The sequence below is a fragment of the Rhinoraja longicauda genome, chromosome 4 (assembly GCF_053455715.1).
Source record: "Rhinoraja longicauda isolate Sanriku21f chromosome 4, sRhiLon1.1, whole genome shotgun sequence".
Classification (NCBI taxonomy): Eukaryota; Metazoa; Chordata; class Chondrichthyes; order Rajiformes; family Arhynchobatidae; genus Rhinoraja; species Rhinoraja longicauda.
Window position 1 is genome coordinate 63,579,798 of NC_135956.1, and position 22,891 is coordinate 63,602,688.

At 39.5% G+C, this 22,891-nt stretch overlaps 1 protein-coding gene across 31 annotated transcripts in view; it reads left to right on the forward strand.

Moving 5' to 3' along the window:
• The window catches only part of rims2a (regulating synaptic membrane exocytosis 2a), a 711,765-nt gene that overhangs the window by 680,832 nt on the left and 8,042 nt on the right, over positions 1–22,891 (forward strand). For 30 of the 31 annotated variants that reach the window (XM_078397872.1, XM_078397861.1, XM_078397867.1 and 27 more), the window contains 3 exons: positions 11,996–12,137; positions 15,270–15,382; positions 19,187–19,288. In XM_078397872.1, the coding sequence (XP_078253998.1) occupies positions 11,996–12,137; positions 15,270–15,382; positions 19,187–19,288 (357 nt within the window). Of the gene's footprint in view, positions 1–765; positions 1,288–11,995; positions 12,138–15,269; positions 15,383–19,186; positions 19,289–22,891 lie in introns of those variants that run through there. The other variant, XM_078397857.1, reaches the window with a different exon arrangement.

A 22,891-nucleotide genomic window follows, 5' to 3' on the forward strand; every position in this document is an offset into this window, starting at 1 on the left:
CTGAGGTTTGGCTAACAGAAGAATTATCTAATCATGACTATTCTGTTGCCAAAATTAGCCGAATCACTAAGCTCACGATATTCTGCAACATGATAGAATTTCAAGCCCTGTCTATTACTTTACTGCTCCATTACCAGACAATATCGAATTATGGACAGTTAACACATGCTCAATAACAGTTAATGGGATCTGTAGGACTGTGCATAATGATTACGTTTTTGAGTTTTGCCAGGGATTTCAGGAATTACACCTTTCAAAGGAGCATTTTCGGTAAATGCATTACCGTAGCAAACAAAAAAGGTATGAGGTGTAACTCTTTTTTTTACAGAAAGAGGAAATTTATTACAGGAGGGGGAAAGGAAATGAGGCATACTTGATAATTAGGCTTTTAAGTAGTTAATGAGAATGTTATATGATGATTGCAGATATTCTGAATTTAGTGAAAATGTTGCAATGGTCAGTTTCAGCAGTTGATTTTCTGCACCAGAACTTTGCCTCAGGTTGGTTTCCTTTGTCAATAATTTTACAAAATATTCAACTAGCATTTTTTCATCATCGCCCAAGCTCCAAAAGTGAATTAATCCAAAAGGTATAATTTAATAACTGTTCATTTTACAAAAAAACACATCCTGTGCTTGCCAAAGTACTTATGCTGGAGAGTGCAAAATACTCTCCTCCTCTTACCACTCTGATTGGCTGCACACAGAAGCCAGCTCCACTCCACTCAGCATCTTCTCAGAGCTCTTTTGTGAATCAATGAGCAGAGTAAAGAAGAGGCAGAGAGCTCCAGACGAAGAGGGAGCGAAGGAGACAACACAGTTTTTTTTTCTTCTTATGCTTGGAAGAGGAAGACTGTTCGGTTTCTGCTGTTGCTTAACTCACAGGTGGACATACTAGGAACCTTTGGCTATCCAATGCTGCACAGGATGTGCCTTTAGAAAATGCACCCCAAATCTCGGAAGAGTAAATAAACATTTGACTAAACTGTGAAGTGCAGCTTTTGTGCTAAAAAAAGTAAACTACGAGAGATCTCTTGGCAAAGCCAGAGAACGGGGAAATCATCCCCCAATATTTTTCAATAGAATCAGTTCAGAACAACCGTCAAAACGCCTCGTGTCCTGTACCGCGCGAAAGGAGGGTCGACCAAGATGGTCAGGCATGGACCAGATACTGGAAATGCTGGCTTGCGAATGCAGAGGTCACCAAGCCGAATAAGCTTATCGGCATCTTTTGAAGCCTTGGCTGTTTATTTTCCTTGTATGAATTCATTTGACGAAGGGGACGGAGGTAAGAAAATTTCCAAATAAATCTCTCATCTACTGTACCTGTTGATTGGTACTTACTATAAAATTACAGGAAAAAGATGATATTGCCTGATTATTTATTGATATTGGTGCAAACTGATGTAAACTACATACATTTAAAATCACAAACTCTGGTGCTTATCAATCATATGTGAATTAACTTGACAAAATTTCATGAAGAAAGCACTTGTCTTTTCCTAACTGGCACTAATTACCGGTGTAGTTTTATTTGCATGAAAACACAATGAAGAGCAAAGAATCCAGTAATGTTTTGTCATTTCATCCTCTACCATTAGTCTGTCTCTCTATTTCTCTCATAATCATCTTTGCTTCATTCATTCCATTTCTCACTTGCTTCCTCTCTCTCTTTTACACACACCTCGTTAAGTATCATGTAAGTGAAAAATTATTTTTGTGGTTAAACAGCCATCTTAACAAATTATGAAAATTCAAGATGATACTTGTTCTAAATTAAATTCTAAAAGGGATAAAAAGCAGTTGTATTGCCTTCCTAGCCAGAAATAAAACATGTCAGCCAGCTTGTTTGTTCATTTCATAGTTAAGAAATAAGACTGAACCACACTTTACGACAAACATTGAACATAGTGATCTTTAAAACTGAGTCAGATTACTCAATTGTCACAGTTTACATTAGATTGTTGAAAGTAGTTGATGCAAAAATTGTTGCAATATAACGGTAATAGGGACAAACTGTCTTAAATATGCTAATATCTGCCACAACTATTTTCATTTTAAAGCTGAGATTACTTCAAACATTCTGAACAGTGGAAAAATATAAAATTTGGAGTGGTTATACTGCATATAGTCTATCTTTATTTCAATTGAGAAATATATAGTTATTCAATACCTAGACTTTGAGGAGCTAGACATGTAATCCTCATTTAGGTTGGTATTCCTAATAATCCTGGTTGAGATTACGACCTCTGTTAAAACTCAATATTTGTACATTGTTAATGATGATGAGCAACATGCCTCTATGGCTGTGAGCAAGGACTGAATCTATTTAAAATGTTTCATTCTTTTATCTTGTTCTCCTGGCATTTATCGTGAGCTCCTGCATTCTCAGAATCTAACCACTTTTCTGCATGCACTGTATTGCCTTTAAAATGCAAGAACTCGCATGAATCAATCCATCAATTGAGACATTCTACAAGGATTTATATAGTTTATATAGGATTTATATGATAATCAAGCTGCCATAACAGTTATACCTAAACTGTATAAACAGTTGTCTTTTAATATATATATATATATATAGATAGATAGATAGATAGATATTTCCTGTTTCTAGTACTAGTAGATGTTCATTGGTTGTTTAGGTTGGTGATTGTACCGAAAGCTTTCCTGGAGTACATGGATTGACAAAATTGAAGCCATTACATGCTATGTCTCACAGTGGGATGTTGCAGGGAGCCTAGCAACAAAAGCATCTCTTGCAAAGAAACCTATCAGGTTTTTATGCTAACTCACATGTGATAGGGTGGGAATCTGAACAAAATCAAGGTATTAATTTATTGAGAAATCACCTGTAACTTATTTCTGAATTAAACTGGAACGAAACATGAATGTATTCATTCTCTTTGTTGACTGTATGCTTACAATTCCGAGTGAGTATATGATGCTTGCTGTACTCACTGTTTTCTTGGTACTTAACATTGCCAGTTATTTGAAACAGTGGAAATCTAAAGGGCGAAGCTAGAAACTGCAAAATAGTATGAATTTGTCCTTAATTTGAGTATCAATAAAAAGCCACATAATAATTAGAAAATGTTTTAATTAGCACAAGGTTTAAATCTTTTATTATAATGCTAATCAGAGTAGTTAATTGCTTACTATCTGATGAATGCTCTTACTTAATCTTATTGTGGATATCCAATCACCTTAGGGTCATGGACTATAAAAACTCAGAAAGAAATGTTCATGTAGCATCAATAACCGATGAACCTGATGTTATATCAAATGTAAATGTGCACAACCTTCCCATAAGAAGCTATGGAATTATATTATAACATTGCCATTTCACTTCAGTTCTTTAGACTTGTATAATTATTTTAAGCATGTTCAGTTTTGATGTTTTTCTTTAAAGTGTCTTGATCTCTGATTGGGTAGGGTTCACGCTAAGGTAAAAGCTTAGAACTGCCTACACTGTAACCACAGCAACAGAAGGCAGAAAATTCATTGAAGAATAGCTGCATTAATCTGAATCCATATTTCTGTAGTATTATTTTATCTCCATTTCCTCTTTTTTTTTCCTGCTTGCACTTTGTTCCTCTCAGGCGGTATTTTGTGATTGAAGTTGTTTCTTCGTGCTATTATTCCATTTCTTCACGAGATGTGTCTGCCAAACATTATTTTCATTTTTGTTGGATAAGTGTCTTCAACTTCATTGTACTTAGCTTGAACATTTAAGGCACAGTTAATTGATGTTAGAATTTCAACATATGAGAAAACATCGATCCATTCTTATTTTCCAACAGCTTAACAAATCAATAACAGAATCTTTGTTGTCTTATTGCTTTGGACTTCCTAAGGGAAATAGATGATTCCTCATGGAAGGCTGCTAGTTAAATGCAAAGCAGTGAAGATTTAGGATAGATCTTGGATATGGGTAAGAAATTAAAGAATATTAGAAAGATATTAAATAATATTAAATATTAGAAAGTTGAGGTAAAGCAGTGTACTTCATGAATTACCTCGGTATTGGTTATTGAGCCATTTAGGTATCTAATTTATATTAAGACGTGATAGCACCTACCTGTGAAAAATCAATTAGACCTAAACAATAGAAAAGAAGCCTTGAAATCCGAAGGAAAAGTAATTATAAGGTGTTAAGAATGAATGTGTGCAAAATAATAACATGCAGTACTTAAAGATATGAAGACTAGGGAAAGTTAATGCAGATATCATAAGAAGAAATAAGGAGCTGCAAATATAGATTACAAAAAAAGGACATAAAGTGCTGGAGTAACTCAGCGGGTCAGGCAGCATCTCAAGAAAACATAGATACATAACGTTTCGGGTTGGGACCCTTCTTCAGATTGATTGTGGGGATAGAGGCTCAAAGAAAGGTGGAAGAGAGGAGGAGCAGGACAAATCCTGCCAAATAGTAAACGGATACAGGTGGGAGGGGGGGGGGGTGGTTTGATAGGCAGATGGTTGGACAAAGGTCCGAGATGAAAAGACAGAAGGTGTGACATAAAATGATTGAAGAGTTATGAATTGTGAAGTCTTCCACATACATTCCTTCCTCTAGCTTCATAATTCACAACTCTTCACTCAAACCAGGGCAGGACCTTCACGTGGGTGCGTGTAGAGCAGAGGTATTTTGATGTATAAGTACATAGTTTCCTGAAAGTGGAACTATGCTGCAGTTAAATAGGATGATTGAGAAGGCTTTTAACATGCAGTTTCATCTGTCTGTAAATTGACCATAGAAGTTCGGACATTATGAAAACATTGTAGAAGATATCGGCCAGGCTGCACTTCAAGTATTTTGTTCAGTTTTGGTCACCCCACTGTAGGAATCACACTCTTATGCCGGAGAATGTGCAGTGAAGATTTATGAAGATGTTGCTTGGTCGAGGATCAGAGCTATTGGGAGAGATGGAACAGGCTATGACTTTAATTATTTGACCACAGGAGGGTGATCATATAGGGATGTATAAAATCATGAGGGGAATAGATAGGAAGCAGTTGAGGCAGGTACCATAACAATATTTAAAAGACATTTGAAGGGGTACATGGATAGGATAGGTTTAAGGAGATTTGAGTCAAAAGTGGGCAGTAAGACTAGCTTAGATGGTGAATCTTGGTAAGCCTGGAGGCGTGGGGGTGAAGGGCTGTCTTTTAAAAAATTAATGTTAATGGAACTTGTGTATTATGACTGTAAAGTACAATACACCAAATTCAATTAGAGTTAAAGAGTCAAGGAGCTGTATGACTCTTTGATGCTATAACTCTGATTGAACCTGGTGTATTATACAGTACAGTCAGAAAAAAACAGTGAATGCTGCTAAAATAGCTAATGTTTGAGAGAAATATGGGAGTTTGGTAGACATAACTTCCACCATGCCCAGCTGATACAGAGCAGCAGTCAACAAAGCCACAATAATCTATATATAACTGAAACTCTCATCTTGTATTTATGTATGTATGTCTGTATGTATGCATGTTCCTGACATACAGCCAAAACGGTACAAGATAGCGCAACAATTTTAGGCCCATCTTACTCACCATTCGCCTGCGGTGTGCAGTATCAAGTTTTGTTACATTTTAAAAGAAATTAACTTTATAAACTTTAATAAATGCGCTCCCCCACCCCCCTGCGCAGCAGCGCCGGGAGGACCCTGTGCCTGACCTTCCTCCCGTGGTGCAGCATGGCAGCAAAGGGTCAAAGAAGATAGCCGTCGGCAGGACGATCATGCAGCAGCGCCTTGCGGCCACTCTCCTGCTGCTGGCTGCCGCGATGGCCGCCCAGGGCCGGGGGAGTCGCTCCCTCTCCCCTTTCCTCTCCCTCCCTCGCTTGCCCCCAGCACCGGGGGAGACTCCCCGGCCAGCAATGGGTCCACGGGTATTCAGTTGGGGGAGGGTTGCTGGGCCTGGTATCCGCACGTGCGCAGTTTGGGGGAGGCTTGCTGGGCCCGGCGGTGGTCCTCGACCCTGAGATCTTGCTGAGCGCTTTTGGGCTAAATAAAATTGTGTTCAGAAGTTTATCGATGCAGGAGAGGTTTGGACCCAACGGGCCCGTGGGTCGTCTAATAGTGAAACAAAAATCAAGGAACTCAGCAGATCAGGCAGCAACTGCGGAGGGAATGGACAGGAGATATTCGGGATCAGGATCCTTCAGACTGATTGGAGTATGGGAGAGAGAGCTAGAAAAGAGATGTGTGTGTGTGGGACAAAGCATAACAAGTGATAAATGGATACAGGTGAGAGGGGTGGTATGATTGTCAGATGGGTGGAATAGAGACAAATGCTACAGCTGAAAGGAGACAAAAGGGTGTCAGATAAGGAAAGAGGAGGAGAAGTGAAATGTAGAGCTGAAGGGAGCAATACGGGCGGCTGAGGACTAAAAAGTTGAAACAATAAAGCCCTAGTCAGATTGCATCTTGAGTAAGCTCTAGGGAGACACACTGAAGCATCAAGTACTTGAAATAAGGTGGAGGAAAGCTTCAGTGTAAGAAATGAAAGTTATGAGAAATTGGTCCTTAAAAATAAAGAAATTCAGAGATGTATAAGGTAAAAAAGGATATTCGGTAAATTTGGAAAATCACTTAACTAAAGATAATGGGACAAGCAAGTATATGGTAATTTTAGGTTTTGACATCATGAAATCCGAATGGTATTTAGCTAATAACCTCAAAATGGGCCAGTACCCTTATCACACATTTAAACTCAGTAAAGCAGTCACCAACATTTTGAGCAGAGCTTATCGCTGGCCGCACAAGGCATTGGGTCTTTTTTTTAAACCTTGTTAGACATTTTAAACACAGGTTAGAGTGAAGTGGCCCAGATTTGAAACAATTCTCATGAAAGCTGTACAGCCCAGGTCATTAACTTTTAAATATCACTGTAGATATTTATCAGTTCAGTCAATACAATTCTTATTTTTCATTACCCTTTTCTTATTCAAACGAAGCTATCCAACTGTTAAGTCGAGCTTGCTTTTTGCCATAATTGATCTCCAGGCAGAGCATATTCTGTATATAATTCTTTTGGTAAAAAGAATTTGGAAAGCTGCATACTGTTGCATATGAACATTCAATGTTTCCCATGATCCTTTTAACTTGATTTATAAGTGACCTTGATTAATAAATCAACAATGATTTATGCATGGCAGTTTTTACAAATCAACAATATTTCTTTAAATTGTCGGCTTTTTTAAATTCATTTACATGATGTGATAAGGGAGCATTTATTGCCAATTCCTAATTTTTGTTGAATTGGTGGCAGCAAGTCACATTCTTTTACTGCTGAGTCAATCTGGTGAAGTTACTTCCAGAGTATGGTTAGATAGGATGCTAAAGGATTGATGTCATCTGTGCGCGGGGCCAAAATAAAATTGTTGACTCTGATTAAATCAGTGTACAATTGTGTTTTCCCTTCTTAGTATATTATAAATTACAGAGGGTCACATTACATTAGGTTTACATTTAATTGGGATATTACTTTGGGAGCATTTACTTCCTAATCATACTCCGAAGACATTTGCAGAATTTCAAGGATATTTTAAAAACTGTAACATCCATGAGTTTCTAAAGGCCCTGGTTGTTATAATGCATTTCTTGATAACTTGTGGAGTGAATAAAATTAGAACCACTGGCTTCAGTAATGATGGGGATCCCCAGAGAAGCCCAGGATGGATCATCTATTTGGCAATTTTGGTTGAAGGCAATCACTAATGCCTCAGCCTTTTACTTAGTATTCAGATATTGGACCTTGCCATCAATGAGAATGGGAATGTCCTTGGAACCTCGCCCCCTGCTGTTAGCTGTTTTAATTATTCACCACCAATCCTGACTAAAAATTAAGTGTTGAACAAACTCAGTGGATCAGGCAACATCCATGGAGGGAATAGTCTGCCCATTCCCTCCACAGATGCTGCCTGACCTGATTTCCTTCAGCACTTTGTTTTCTGCTCAAGATTGCAGTATCTGCATTTTGTTGTGTCACTGATCATGACTAGATAAGAGTGGACTACAGGGTTTTGATCTGATCGGTTGCTTATGAGGTCTGACTTACCAGGAGTGGCAGCACAGTGGTTTACAGATTGTGAGATCAGTCTTTTTTTCTGATTATTGCATGCTGTATTCCCGCTGAGTATTCCCATCTTTTTGTGTCTATCTTGCTGTATTTGTTGTATAGGATGAAAGTAGTTGCATGTTACAGTTTACTAAATTTGCACCTCATCATGTTTTATGTATGTCTGGTGCCATTCCTGGCAATCTCCTTTATATTACTCATTGATCCAGGATTGTATGGTGGTGTGAGGAATATACCCCCATGCCATGACATTACAGATTGTAGTGGTATACATTTCTGCTGCACATCACCGTGCCTCATGGATCCCAATGTTAAGTTGCCAGATCTGTTCTCAGATGTTTGGTATGATTGTCTTGCCATATGAATTCAATGAAGGCCATCCTCAAGGTAAAGATAGGAATTTGTCTCCACAAGGCATGTATGGTCCTCGTTTCTGCCAGTGCTATCATGGATAGATGCCACAAGATAGAAAAGGACGGGGTCAAATTGGTTTATCTAATATATAGGTTCACTCACTACCTGCTGCACATCCAATTTAGCAACCATGTCCTTCAGGACCTGCTTAACATGATTTCTAGTGATATTACTAATGCTCTTTTAGTGATGGATATCAAAATTCCACATCTAGAGTATATTCCATGCCCTTACTCAATGTCTTCTCCAACGGCTGTTGAACATGGAGATTCATCTGAGATACTGAGATAGCAAGTTATCAGGAGAAGGTTTTCTTGCCATGTTTAACCCAATGCCATGCGATACCATGGTGTCTGGAGTCAGTGTTGAGGACTCCAAGATGTACACAATCTGTATACTACTGTGCTTCCACTTCTAGTAGGTCTGACCTGCCAGTGGGACAGGACATACCCAGGGATTGTGATGGCAATGGTTGGGTACTGGTACTGGTGTCTGGTACATTATCTGTAAGGTATGATACCATGAATGCAAATATGTAAGGCTGTTGTTTAACTGACTTGTGAGGCAGCTCTCCCAATTTAGCCACAGGCCCCATATGTTTGTGATGGCAACATTACAAGATTAACAGAGTATTTGAGAGTCAACCTCAATACTTACCAAATAGTGAAAGGCCTGTATATTGTGGATGTGGAGAGGATGTTTCCACTAGTGGGAGAGTCTAGGACCAGAGGTCATATCGCCAGAATTAAAGGACGTTCCTTTAGGAAGGAGATGAGGATGAATTTATTTCGTCAGAGGGTGGTGAATCTGTGGAATTCATTGCCATAGAAGGCTGTGGAGGCCGTCAATGGATATTTTTAAAGCAGTGATAGATAGATTTATGATTAGTATGGGTGTCAGGGGTTATGGGGAGAAGGCAGGAGAATGGGGTTAGGAGAGCAAGAAAGATAGCAATGATTAAATGGCGGAGTAGACTTGATGGGCTGACTGGCCTAATTCTGCTCTTATCACGTATGAACTTATGAAGAGGTATGTCTGGAATTACTTGTGGCTAAACAGAGGAAAGATGGCATTTTTAAAATTAGAACCTCAGCTTCCAATTTTCTGGAGATGTCTTGAATGAAGGCACCAAAAGTTTGGTTCTTGCATTTATTGATGACTCAAAGATAGGTTGGAAAGTAAGTTATGAAGAGCACATAAAAAGGATATTCCAGCGAGATCCTGGGGATCAACGATAACCAGAAGCTCAGCTGGACCAGCCACATAAATACTGTACGTCAACGGTTAGGTAAGAGATTGATTCTATGATACAGGGATCATACTCTGAGGATTTCCACCAACAACAAGGCATAAAAATGTGATAGAATACTCTCCACTTGCCTGGATGACTGTAGTGCCAACAACTCTGAGGAAACTTGACTTCTACTGGTACAACAGCCTTCTTTATTGGTCACTTTTCCACCACCAAATACATTAATTCCCTCTACCACTGGCACACAATGGCGGCAATGAATAGCACTTACAAAATGCACTGTAATTACTCCAGCAGCACTGCCAAACTCACAACCTCTACCACCAAGATAGATGTACCACAGCATATGGAAACACCTCCACTTGTTTATTTCCACCCAAGCAGCACACCATCCTGACTTGAAAATATTTTGCTGATCCATCATCTGGGGCTAAATGCCAGAACCCATGTAACAACAGACAAGAGTATCTTCACTAAAAGCACTGCAGCAGTTCAAATGGAAACTCTCCACATCTTCTCAAATACAATTAGGGACAAAGAGTTAATGGTGGCCTTGGTAATGAAGCTCAGATCAAGAAGAAAAACATTTAAAAGCACTATGAAACCTAAGTTGCTATTGATTCCCCATGAAAGCAAATTGTTCATTTAAATTACCTCAATCATTTTTGAACATCACCGTTAGATTACTGATGAACTGTTTAAGCAATAGGAAATGGAAGTTATTTGTGTAACTTCTTATTTTGAATTTCTAAAACCTGGTATCATTATGGTAAACATTGTGTGAAATTTGAAAAGTGTATGGAAAGGTCACATGAATAAAAGGAATAATGGTCGCAATATTATAATATCGATTAATAGCCAGTGTTATATGATATATTCATATTTAAGAATTCATGTCTATTTATTGCTATATTTTATTTTTTAATGCAAGTAAATTCTGTCAGCTTAAAACTGTTGTCTGAAATGATTCAGACATTAGTGATGCAGGACATGATAACAGTAATGCTTCAGAAACATAATGTGCGCGTTTTCTAAGTCCATTTTAAAATTCCCCATTTTAAATTCCCCGTTTCTTGAAATTGTCCCACCTTGTTCTGCTCTCGCCAGTTCTTACAGGTAAGTAAGTTGTCAGTGTTTATACCGACTTGGTATGTGCTTGGTCTGCATCGCATTGAATGAAATTACTGAAGTGAAATTCAGCAGTTTGTCAACAATCAGGCAGTGCCCTCCAGCAGATGACCACCGTGAGCTCATCACAAGAGGAAGTGAAATTGCAAAATGCTTCCAGTAGCTCAGATGATACTTGGAAATTTAATAAAGGATTACTGTGTAAAGCAGCAGCCTTTCCCCTTAAGAAACAGACTCATTATTTGTTAATTACACATCTGAATGTTCACATTACTTGGAAAATTGAGTCATTTATTTAAATTAATAAAACACAGTCACAAGTCGCCATTGTATATTTTCTAACTAGTCTATCCGAGTCTCTCAAAGCAGAATAGTAACTTTGCAAGTAACATTTGGAGAGTTTGAACATAAATTCTACCACCTACCCACACTGCATCAGCCTAACTGATAAAGCAAAGCAGTGTCATCAGAGAATTGTCGAGGTGCTTCTAACTTGCAATTGCCAGCAGTCACCATCCATACACAAGGCATTGCTTATTCTGATATTCTGTGCCAGAATATAACAAAAGTTGAAAGGAAGACTGTGCTTACTAATGTAAATACTGAGGGACAGGGTGTTTTCTTTAAACATTTGCATAAGAGTCAAAATAGTTAAGTTAAAACCAACCAAATTAAAACAATATAAACTAATACAAATCTTTAATTCCTGCCATGATGAAAGTGCATTGTTATTCCGAATCCAGCTGTAAAATATGTTTCACTTTAGTTATTCAGGCATTCTTTAGTACTGTCGTAGTAATTGGACCTGGAAGTATAACAATTTTATGAAGAGTGTCAGCTGTTCGCTTTCATTAAATGGGCACAGCACTGCGACTTTTAAACATGAAACAATGGTTCTGCGATGATGATTATTCGTTTGCTAACATTTATGACCCATTAGGTTCTTTTTTTATCCCATAATCGGTTTTCTTTACCAGATTATATTAAATGTTAATTATGTGGAATATCATCTTGTTTTCAGGATTGGCCTCCTACACATGGTAAATACTAATAAACTGGATATACATTTTGAAAGACAGTGTAACATAAAATGTTCCCGTTCTTGCTTCCATAGAGGCTGGAGGGAAAAAACTACGAAGTACGATCCAGAGGAGCACTGAAACTGGGTTAGCAGTCGAAATGAGGAATAGAATGACCCGACAACCGAGTCGCGAATCTACTGATGGGAGCATGAACAGTTACAGTTCGGAGGGAAAGTAAGTTCAATATAAAGAAGATTTTCATAACGCAATGCATTGCTGCAGAGTAAACAGACATTCGGTATTTCTTAGATTCTCAATACTAAATTACTTTGATTTAGCAACCTGGTTCAGTGGGTGGACAGGGTGGTGAACAAGGCTATTGGCCTGCTGTCCTTCATGAGTAAGAGTGCCGGGTCTAGAAGTTGGGATGTTTTGGTGCATTTGTAAAAGACATTGGTGTTCCAATGTATTGTGTTCAGTTCTGGTGACCCTGCTATAACAAAGATTCCATTAAGCTGGAAAAACGCTTATAAACACTTGTACATTCCCCTGCACTTAAAATCATGTAGATGCAAACTATTGGATTAATATCCCGAGTCAATTGTAGCAGAAGAGTGTGGGAAATTCCTCTCTGACTTATCAAGGCAAAAGAATATACCCTAGGAGAACATTCAACCCACAAATTATCTGCCTTACTTACGGATAATGTCCAGACTAGCTCCCACTTGAAGCTCTTCAGCAAATCTGGAAAAAACATGATTGGTTTCAAGATGGGATTTTGGGTAGAGAGAGTATAAAGATGATCCAATGGAAAGTGACAGAGTGATACAGCGTGGAAACAGACCATTCGACCCAAATTGCCCACACCGGCCAACATGTCCCAGCTACACTAGTCCCACCTGCCTGCGTTTGGCTTGTATCCCTATAAACCTGTCCTATCCATGTATGCTGGGAGCTGGGAGAAGAGGCAAAAAAATGTAGTTATCTACTTTGATGCACAAAACGGGAAAATAGAGTATTTCTTAAATGGTGAAAGATGAAAAGGCACACCCAGGCCAAAAGCAGGACACAACCAAAAAAAATCTCCAAGGATTTCCACATCAAACACCTGCAAAACAAAGTAAGTTGCATCATTGGTGCTTAAGACCCAATCATATGACCTTCCCTGTTCACTGGTAATTGATAAATGGCACGGAAAATGCAATTAGGCATTGACTTCAACTGGAACTTCAAAAAAGCAGCAGATGCTGGAATGTATAGGAAGGAACTGCAGATGCTGGTTTAAACCAAAGATGGACACAAAAAGCTGGACTATCTCAGTGGGACAGGCAGCATCCCTGGAGAGAAGGAATGGGTGACGTTTTGGGTCGAGACCCTTCTTCAGACTGCTGAACACCAGTATGAAGAAGAGTCTCAACCCGAAATGTCACCCATTCCTTCTCTCCAGAGATGCTGCCTTTCCCGCTCAGTTACTCCAGCTTTTTGTGTCTATCTGCAGATGCTGGAAGACTGAAATAAAAATATACATGAAATGCTCAAAGCATTCAGCAGGCCAGGTACCATCTGTGGATAGAGGAACAAGAGTTGACCCCTCAAGTGCAAGATTCTTTGTGAGAATTTTGCTCTAAGAAACAGCATGAATTTTCAGGCCAGAGTTTTTAATCCATGCGCTAAGTGGTCCTAAAAGAGAGTTTTATAAAAATACAGTCAGTGTTCATTTACTGACATGGTTCATGGTGCGGACAGAATATCAGCACAGAGAATATGATTGGTACAGGAAAACAGGCCATCACAAACCTTGTTATACACTTACTCCTATTAGAATTCTTATAAAATCTTCACATTTATCAGCCATCTCTCCTCTTTTAGCTGCTGGCTCACATTTGTGGAACTGTTAGTCATGACCATCTTTGAGAGGCATAATTCAGGCTGATTTCATGCACACAAATAATTCCATAGAAGCTAAACAGGAAAATCAGCATACTGGTTATTTATGAGGTTCCAAGCAACAAAATTGGATAATTGTGGAATTGTACCTCCTTGACCCCAGGGTCAAATGACTTTTAACCCTGAGAGAGCAAATAATATCTCAATCTATATATTTTTTTAAATAATCTACTACAATTTGTTATTGAGGGCGTGCAGCGTAGGTTTACTAGGTTAATTCCCGGAATGGCGGGACTGTCATATGTTGAAAGACTGGAGCGACTAGGTTTGTATACACTGGAATTTAGAAGGATGAGAGGGGATCTTATCGAAACGTATAAGATTATTAAGGGGTTGGACACGTTAGAGGCAGGAAACATGTTCCCAATGTTGGGGGAGTCCAGAACCAGGGGCCACAGTTTAAGAATAAGGGGTAGGCCATTTAGAACAGAGATGAGGAAAGACTTTTTTAGTCAGAGAGTTGTGAATCTGTGGAATTCTCTGCCTCAGAGGGCAGTGGAAGCCAATTCTCTGAATACATTCAAGAGAGAGCTAGATAGAGCTCTTAAGGATAGCGGAGTTAGGGGGTATGGGGAGAAGGCAGGAATGGGGTACTGATTGAGAATGATCAGCCATGATCACATTGAATGGCGGTGCTGACTCGAAGGGCCGAATGGCCTACTCCTGCACCTATTGTCTATTGTCTATGTTCATTTTACTTTTATTCAATGCTTTGGCTTTGTCAAAACCCAATCGTATCTCTTGCCAAATGTTTAAGTTTTTATTTGCTCACACATTGCTGAATATTCACATGACTTAACCAAATATCACAGCCAATGATTGAAACATCGCAGGTTCAGGAACAGCTTCTTCCCAACAACCATCAGGCTATTGAACACTACAAATACCAACTAAACTCTGAACTGAACTGAACAAAGGGCTTTGTTGTTTTATTTTGCAAAAACTTTAAAAAATTTATAGAACATCTTTTTTTGTTTATTTTACTATGGTATCTAATGAGAACTATGTTAACAGGCCTGTTATGCTGCTGCAAGTACAAATTTCATTGTTCTCTTTTGGTACAAATGACAATAAAACACACTTTTCTTCTAACTCTTGACAAATATGAGATATTACCTAACCTCATGAAGGGTATTTTTTTTAGTTATATGTCGAACAGGACATTGCCGCCCTTGACAAAGCGATGGTGAGCTGCCTTCCTGAACAGCTGTGCTTCCTGAGCTACAGATAGATAGATTAATCTATGCAACAAAATATAGTGCATCTCTTTGCACAAATGAAACAACAAGAAATAAAAACTGCTGGATGTAATTCAAGGTGGAGGTTAAAAATTAATGTTTTGGCACAAACTCACATTACTCATGTCTTTTGGATTACTGAGTAAAACAGTCAATTTCTTATACTTATTATTCCTCGTAGCCTTATCTTTCCTGGTGTTCGATTGGCATCGGACAGCCAATTCAGTGATTTTCTGGATGGCCTTGGCCCAGCACAGATGGTTGGACGTCAGACCCTTGCAACACCATCCATGGGTGAGTGGTATTGTTAATTTGTGTTAATACAAGTAATTTTCTTAGTTGAATATTGATCTTTGAATCCCATATTACTCCAACCCACCCCACCACTATCCAAATACAAATGTGGGTTCCCTGCTCATCGAGCACTAAGTGCAGTGTGCCTGTTCCAAACCCCTTTGCTACCCTTCCTCCAGCCCACCTTACCACTGGGATATGATAGCTTGAGACCACTTCCCAATTTTTATTGTTTTCTACTTCTATGAAGGCACTAAGGCAGTGAGAGAAATTTCATATCAACACATTAATTATTACTAATATTACACATCAGAATTTTAACATTTTGTATTATATTTATCTCTTCAACAATACATCTTATTCTATCACATACAAAAGAATGACATTTCCCTCCGGCTCCTAGAGAGCCTATGAAAGGAGACCAGGAGGAAATGCCAGCAGGGTGCCGGTTCCTTGTGCATAGAGTGTGTCACGAGGCTGTTGTGATTCTTGAAATACTGTTTATTTCAAACACTGTCAATTGCAATTCAACCAAATAGCAAAACAAAATGCACACACTGCATTTAGAAAATAGATGCTGATGTATTACCATAGATGGGGAGCGGGCAGAACAAGACAATGTGAAAACACTTCAGTGCTGTCTGTTTAAAATTATGACTTATGTGCATCAAGAATCAGCAGTAAATGGAACACTACCAAAGCTTAATGCATGCATCTCATTGATCTGACAATGTTCATGTCACTGTCATGATTGAAGTTCTTAAAATAACTGTGGGTATACAAATATTCCTTGCGGGACTGTCATATGTTGAAAGACTGGAGCGACTAGGCTTGTATACACTGGAATTTAGAAGGATGAGAGGAGATCTTATCGAAACGTATAAGATTATTAAGGGGTTGGACACGTTAGAGGCAGGAAACATGTTCCCAATGTTGGGGGAGTCCAGAACAAGGGGCCACAGTTTAAGAATAAGTGGTAGGCCATTTAGAACTGAGATGAGGAAAAACTTTATCAGTCAGAGAGTTGTGAATCTGTGGAATTCTCTGCCTCAGAAGGCAGTGGAGGCCAATTCTCTTAATGCATTCAAGAGAAAGCTGGATAGAGCTCTTAAGGATTGTGGAGTCAGGGGGTATGGGGAGAAGGCAGGAACGGGATACTGATTGAGAATGATCAGCCATGATCACATTGAATGGCGGTGCTGGCTCAAAGGGCCGAATGGCCTCCTCCTGCACCTATTGTCTATTGTCTATTGTCTATAATATTTGAAATTTCCTTATTTGACATTAGTTCATAAATCATATATTTAGATTAATTCCAACTTCTTTGGGAATACAGATGAAAGTAGAATGACTGTTGATGACTGCAATCATAAGAAAGGGAGGAAGCCTGACCATCAGTGTTTGAGATGATGGAAATGAAATGGGGTGCACTGAGTAACTCTTTAAAGGGCTGTGCTACTTATGTTGTATACATTTCCCATTCCACTTTCTGTATTTCCTCTGTGCCATTCAAAATTTGTTAACTAACCATAAAAACATCCCACTTCATCCTCCTCAATGATGTTTTGTAACAAACCACACTGTACTTCAGAGTTACTGGTGGCAAGTTATTTGTTGACGAGGACATACAGGAAACTGCAGAAGCTGGAATCTTGAGCAAAAAACCTGCTGGAAATACTCAGTAGGGGCAGGTGGGGTATGACTTGAAATTGGAGAATTTACATTGTCAAGACCAAATATAGACTAGGTGACTATGTTGTCGCAGACGTGCTCAGTCCGCCAAGACCAACTGGAGCTCCCAGTTGCTGACCATTTTAACATCCCTTCCCATTCCTCTACCTATCCCTCTACTCTTGACCTCCTCCAGAACCGGAGTGAGGCCACACACAAACTGGAAGAGCGCGTTTTATATTCTGCTTTGATAGCCTACAAACCAATTATATGAATAGTGAATATTTCAATTTCAAGTAACACCTCTCTACCACCCCTCTCGTTCCTCTTGCCCCATCCTTATGCGCACACATTTCATCCACCAACTCTCACCACCCTAGTCACACTGTTCCATTCCCTGCACCAAATGCACATTTTCCATTCCTGAATCCCATATTGGAGTTTAATGCAGATAGGTGCGAGGTAAAGGATTTTGGATCAAACCATGGCAGGACCTCCAAAGTGAATTGCAGGTCCCTGGGGAGTGTTGTAGAGCAGAAGCATTTACAAGTGCAGGTACATAGTTCCTTGAAAGTGGCATCACAGGTAGATAGGGTGGTCAAGAAGACTTTCAGTACATTGGCCTTCGGTCAAGGTATTGAATATACAAGTCGGTATGTTATGTTATAGTTAAACAATCCATTGGTGAGGCTGCATTTGGAGTATTGTGTTCAGCTTTAGGAAGGATGTTGTTGATCTGGAAAGAGGGCAGAGAAGATTTACGAGGATGTGACCAGGGCTCGCAGGCCTGAGCTAAAGGGAGAAGTTGTGCAGGCTAGAACTTTATTCCTTGGAGTGTGAGAGGATGAGGCCGATCTTATAGAGATGTAGAAGCTTATGAGCAGAATAGATAGATTGAACAGCCTTTTACTCTGAGTAGGGGAATCAAGAACCAGAGGACATAGGTTTAAGGTGAGGGGGAAAGATTTAATAGCAACCTGAGGGGCGACATTTCCACACAGCTGGTGGTGGTAGGTAGAATGGGCTGCCAGAGGATGTAGTTGAGGCAAGTACTATAACAATATAAAAGACATTTGGTTTAGAGGGATGTGAGCCAAACGCGGCCTGGTGGGAATAGTGTAGATGGGACATGGTGGCTGGACTAAATTCTGTGCTGAATGACTCCATGACTTTTTGATTCCATTTCCTTTTCAACCCCCTCTTCCTACCCCATCCACTTTCAACCACATTCCTCTTTCTCGTTTTACATTTTATTCCTCTTTTCCTTTCTTACCTCACCATTTCGTATCTCTAGCCTTTGTCACTTACTTCCCCCCCCCCACCTGTATCCACCTATCACTTGCCAAGCTTTGCCTCACCCCACCTCTCTTTTCCAGCTTTCTCTCTTCGACTTCATATGTCTGAAGGAGGGTCCCAACCTCAAACATCGTCAGTCCATTGCTTCCACAGACGGTGCCTGACCCACTCCAGCAGTTTATTTCTTGACTTACTCTCTCCTAATTAAAAAATCTATCACACATTTAATTCCATTTCCCTGGCAGCACAGCTAAATTAATAGAATTGCGGACTACGGTTACATATTCTTCGAGTTGGATACAAAGGATTTAAATACATTATCAATCTTGGGGAAACTTTCAAGTGTACAACACTAGAAGAAAAATGGCAAGTTCATTAAAAAAGCAAAAAGCTAACATGCTTTGCTGACTGTTTTTTCATGTACTGCAGTATTACACTAAGTGTATTCTGAAACCTGCTGACTGTCCATAACAGATCGAGGTCTCGGGAATAGACATTGTGAATTGAATGGAGACACAGGAACAGCACTTACAAAACAAGACACAAAGTGCTGGAGTAGCTCAGTGGGTCAGACATTATCTCTGGAGAGCATGGATATGTGATGTTTCATGTTGCAACCCTTCTTCAGACTGAATTGAATGTCCTCTTTCAAGCAGTATAATTATCAGCCAGAAAAAAGAGGGTCTTTGACAACAGGGGGAGTTGACTCTAAATTAATGTTTTCAGCAAGTAATTCTGGACATAAGGAGCACAATATTTGAAATTGACTCAATATTGAACATTGGCTTCAATTGTACAATATACTGATGCATTGTTTTTGGACTTCTTTATCTGCAGGTGACATCCAAATCGGCATGATGGATAAAAAAGGGAAGTTAGAAGTAGAGGTTATCCGAGCTCGAGGTTTGATGGGGAAACCCGGATCCAAAGCTTTACCTGGTAAACAAGTCTGTTTCTTAATGTTGACTGTGCTTCAAAAAATAATGACCTAGAAATTGTGACATGTTGTACTGTTTCTGAGTGGCAGTGTCATAATTTGGTTGAAATTTCAATTTCAATTTTCCAACAGCCCATCTGGTATCAGTCTTTCTACAACATTGGTTTGATGCATTTGCTCATAATGTGTGTGACATAAATGCACCAGCTATGCTGTGTGAAAGATGTGCTGGAAACCAGCAGAAGAACCCTTCTCCCCATCCCATCACATAGACAACACTGTGACATTTAAAGGGATCCTTAAATTCTTTTTCCAAGTTTTGGGGGCACTAAGCTACATATGAATGGACTGCAGAATTACATGGAACTTATATTTCACAAATAAGGATAAGGCTGAGGCGAAGGATGCAGTTTATCCATAAAATAATTGTGGTCCCCACTGAGCTACTGGCACAAGGTCCCAAAGAAAAGGCCTTCTTGTCAGAGGAGGCTGCACAGAAATCTTGGGAAAGGGCTCTAGCCAGGAGATCCTACTCCAAGCACTTCCTTGAGCATTGTTGGAATGGTTGAAAGTGTCCAGCTCCTCATCTCCACAATCCTCTGAATCTCTGAACATGATCATGCCAGGAACCCATCTGCTGTCACTGACATCAATTCAGTGACTCCTTCTCTTGCAAGAAAAAGAAATGAAGGTTAATGTTGACGTGGTCTGTAAGATGAGAAATGTGGGTGTGAGAGTTGTGATCGGTGGAATTGTTATGACATAAGCAATTGATTTATGTACGAGGCGACGTGTGAATGCAAGGTGGGAGGGTTATTAGAAGATAAGATTCACTGTGGCTTCCTGTGATCTTGAGGAATTTTGCAGTTGGCATTGGTCCATTACCTATTGCTACTTTGTGGTTAATCTGGTTGGTTTCCTAGCCCCCTAAGTGTGAAGGACATCTCTTTTCCTCTTCACTTCTTCCTTAGCACCTCGAGAACAGCATCAGAAAATTAGGGAGCCGACTTTTGTCCCTGGGCTGCTGGGGCTTGCTGTAAAACTTTCCGGAGTGTACAGGAACTGAATTGTGGCTTGCAGTTGTAGTTGGAGACCACACACTGTTCCTCTTCATTCAATTTTAGATTCTTCTGAACGATCAATTCTTAAGATTACACGTTGCATTTATACACAAGTGTACAGTATGAATAACAGGGCAGATGCTCCAACCATGTTATGGGGTGTTTGCATGAAATTCCTAGCACAAGCTTCATTTGGTCAAATTGCCATATCTTATTGACAAATCCTCGTACATTTTCCTGAGCAACTGAATTTATTGGCTAATTTCTTTACCTTTCCACTTGAAACGCAACCTGCTGTAAAACAGGTTATTTTTTACACAGTGACACAGGCTCACAAGGATGATTATTTTTCTATTTTCTTTTCCATTCTTAAAATAATGTGTTACAATTGGATGAAAACCTGGTTGGGTGAACACTCACAGTACAATAAGGAATTGAGGGCTTAATCACCTAGAATTATAAGCTGCAGGCAGCAGAGGCATTTGTCCATAATTGGTAAAAATTTCATTAAACTGCAATTAAATCTTTGGACGGAAGCATGTACTGACTGGGTGCTTTATTAAATGCTGGTAGTTCAATCCACCAAGACAGAGAAACGCAGCATTGCTGGTATTTTGAGCAGAGACTCGAGCTGAGACTCACGTGGGTGAACTTGTGATGCCACGTTCACAGCTGCATATGGTACGTGACTCATTCACATTCATATCCCACTGCACTGACACACATGTCCAAAATCAATCTGACAGCAGTCAAGAACAACCATATTTCTTTCAAAGAAATTGGAGCAGAGTGATTTTGTTTATGTCTTTGTTTCTCTGCACATCATTGCTTTTTTTTTTGAAATGTCATTACCCAAGCAATTTTAATGGGAGAAATGCAGGGCAAACTCTGACTGATGTAAAATGAAAGCCTACCAGGGAAATGTACATCATTTAATATTAAAATTAAATTATACGTTGAATTTAAGAGAAGGGAGCCTAGAAACTGTACTTGTTTGAACTGATTGTAATGATATATATGGTATATCTGATTTGTTTGGATAGCATGTAAAGCAAAGCATTTCAACCTCAGTGCATGTGACAATACAAAACCTGAACCAAAAACCTATCACAGAGTACATTGTTTATAGGTGTCCTGCAATAAAATGTTATCAAATCTTGATTGCATACTTTGTGTAGTGATCAAGTACTTTGGGGTTCTTTGTGGTTATTTAACATAATGTGCTGTGCCTATGAGGAGCAGGCTTTAAACTAAGGCATTAGTTAAGGCCCTGACCATATGTGGGTTGCAGCCAGAGAGTCTAAGGCTTCCATTCTCCTCTTGAGAGATTCAATCTTTAACTTTTCATCACCACTCATCTATACTTATCACTACTGATGCTCTTCGGCCTCCTTTCTGTTCTCTCCAATCTCCAGAACCCACTTCAAACTCACGATGATAATCTTCCCAAATATTGCTGATCATCCATCCAGCCATTTCCTTCACCTGGCCAGTGCCCCTGACCATAGCTCCACTGCATCTCCTTACCAATCCCCACCCAATATCATACCTCATCGCCACATCTTCCCCGATTATTTTTCCAATCCATCATCAGTACCCAACGTTGTTCCTTTTTTTAAAGAAGTGAGCCTCACATCCATGGCATGGAAGCTGAAGCTGGTGAAGAGGATTCTTCAGGATAGGATTTACTTTCATGTGGAAACAAATGGACTAATCAGGGACAGTCAGCATGGCTTTGTAGGTTATATCTTGTGAACTTATTTGAGTTTTTTTGAGGAGGTGGCAAAGGTGATCAATGAGGGGAAGGCAATGGATGGTGTTTACATGGATTTTTAGAAGGCATTTACTTAAGGTAGGCATTTGATAAAGTTACTTATGGTAGACAGATCCAGAAGATTAGGATGTATGAAACCCATTGTGACTTCGTCATTTGGATTCAGAACTAGCTTGGTCATGGAAGACACAGGGTTGTGGTGGAAGAATATTATTCTGGCTGGAGGTCTGTGACCAGTGGAGTTCAGAAGCGATCTTTGCTGGGACCTCTGCATACCTCTTACATACCGAACTTAATAAGAATATTACTGTATTGTCCAACCCACATGGGTTTATATGGGCAAGAAGTCTTTAATCAGTGTAGAATTAATTTATCTCCAATTAGGTTGATGCTACAGTTGCCTAAAGTACTTTAACATTAAGATTGGAGGGTACTGGTTATATGGAGACGTTGACCAAACTTGGATTGTTTTCTCTGGACTGTTAGAGGCTGTGGGGAAATCTGATAGAAGTATCTAAAATTATGACAGGTAAAAATAGAGTAGACAGTCTGAACTTTTCCTTGGGTGGAAATGTCAAACACTAAAGGGCATAGGTTTAAGATGACAGGGCAAAAGTTTAAAGGAAATGTGTGGGTTTTTTTTTTACATAGTGAGCAGTGAGTGCCTGGAACAAGCTGGCATGTGTGGTGGCAGAGGCAGATACAATAGTGGCATTTAAAAGGTTTCTAGATAGGCACATGTATATGCAGGGATTGGAGGGATATGGATC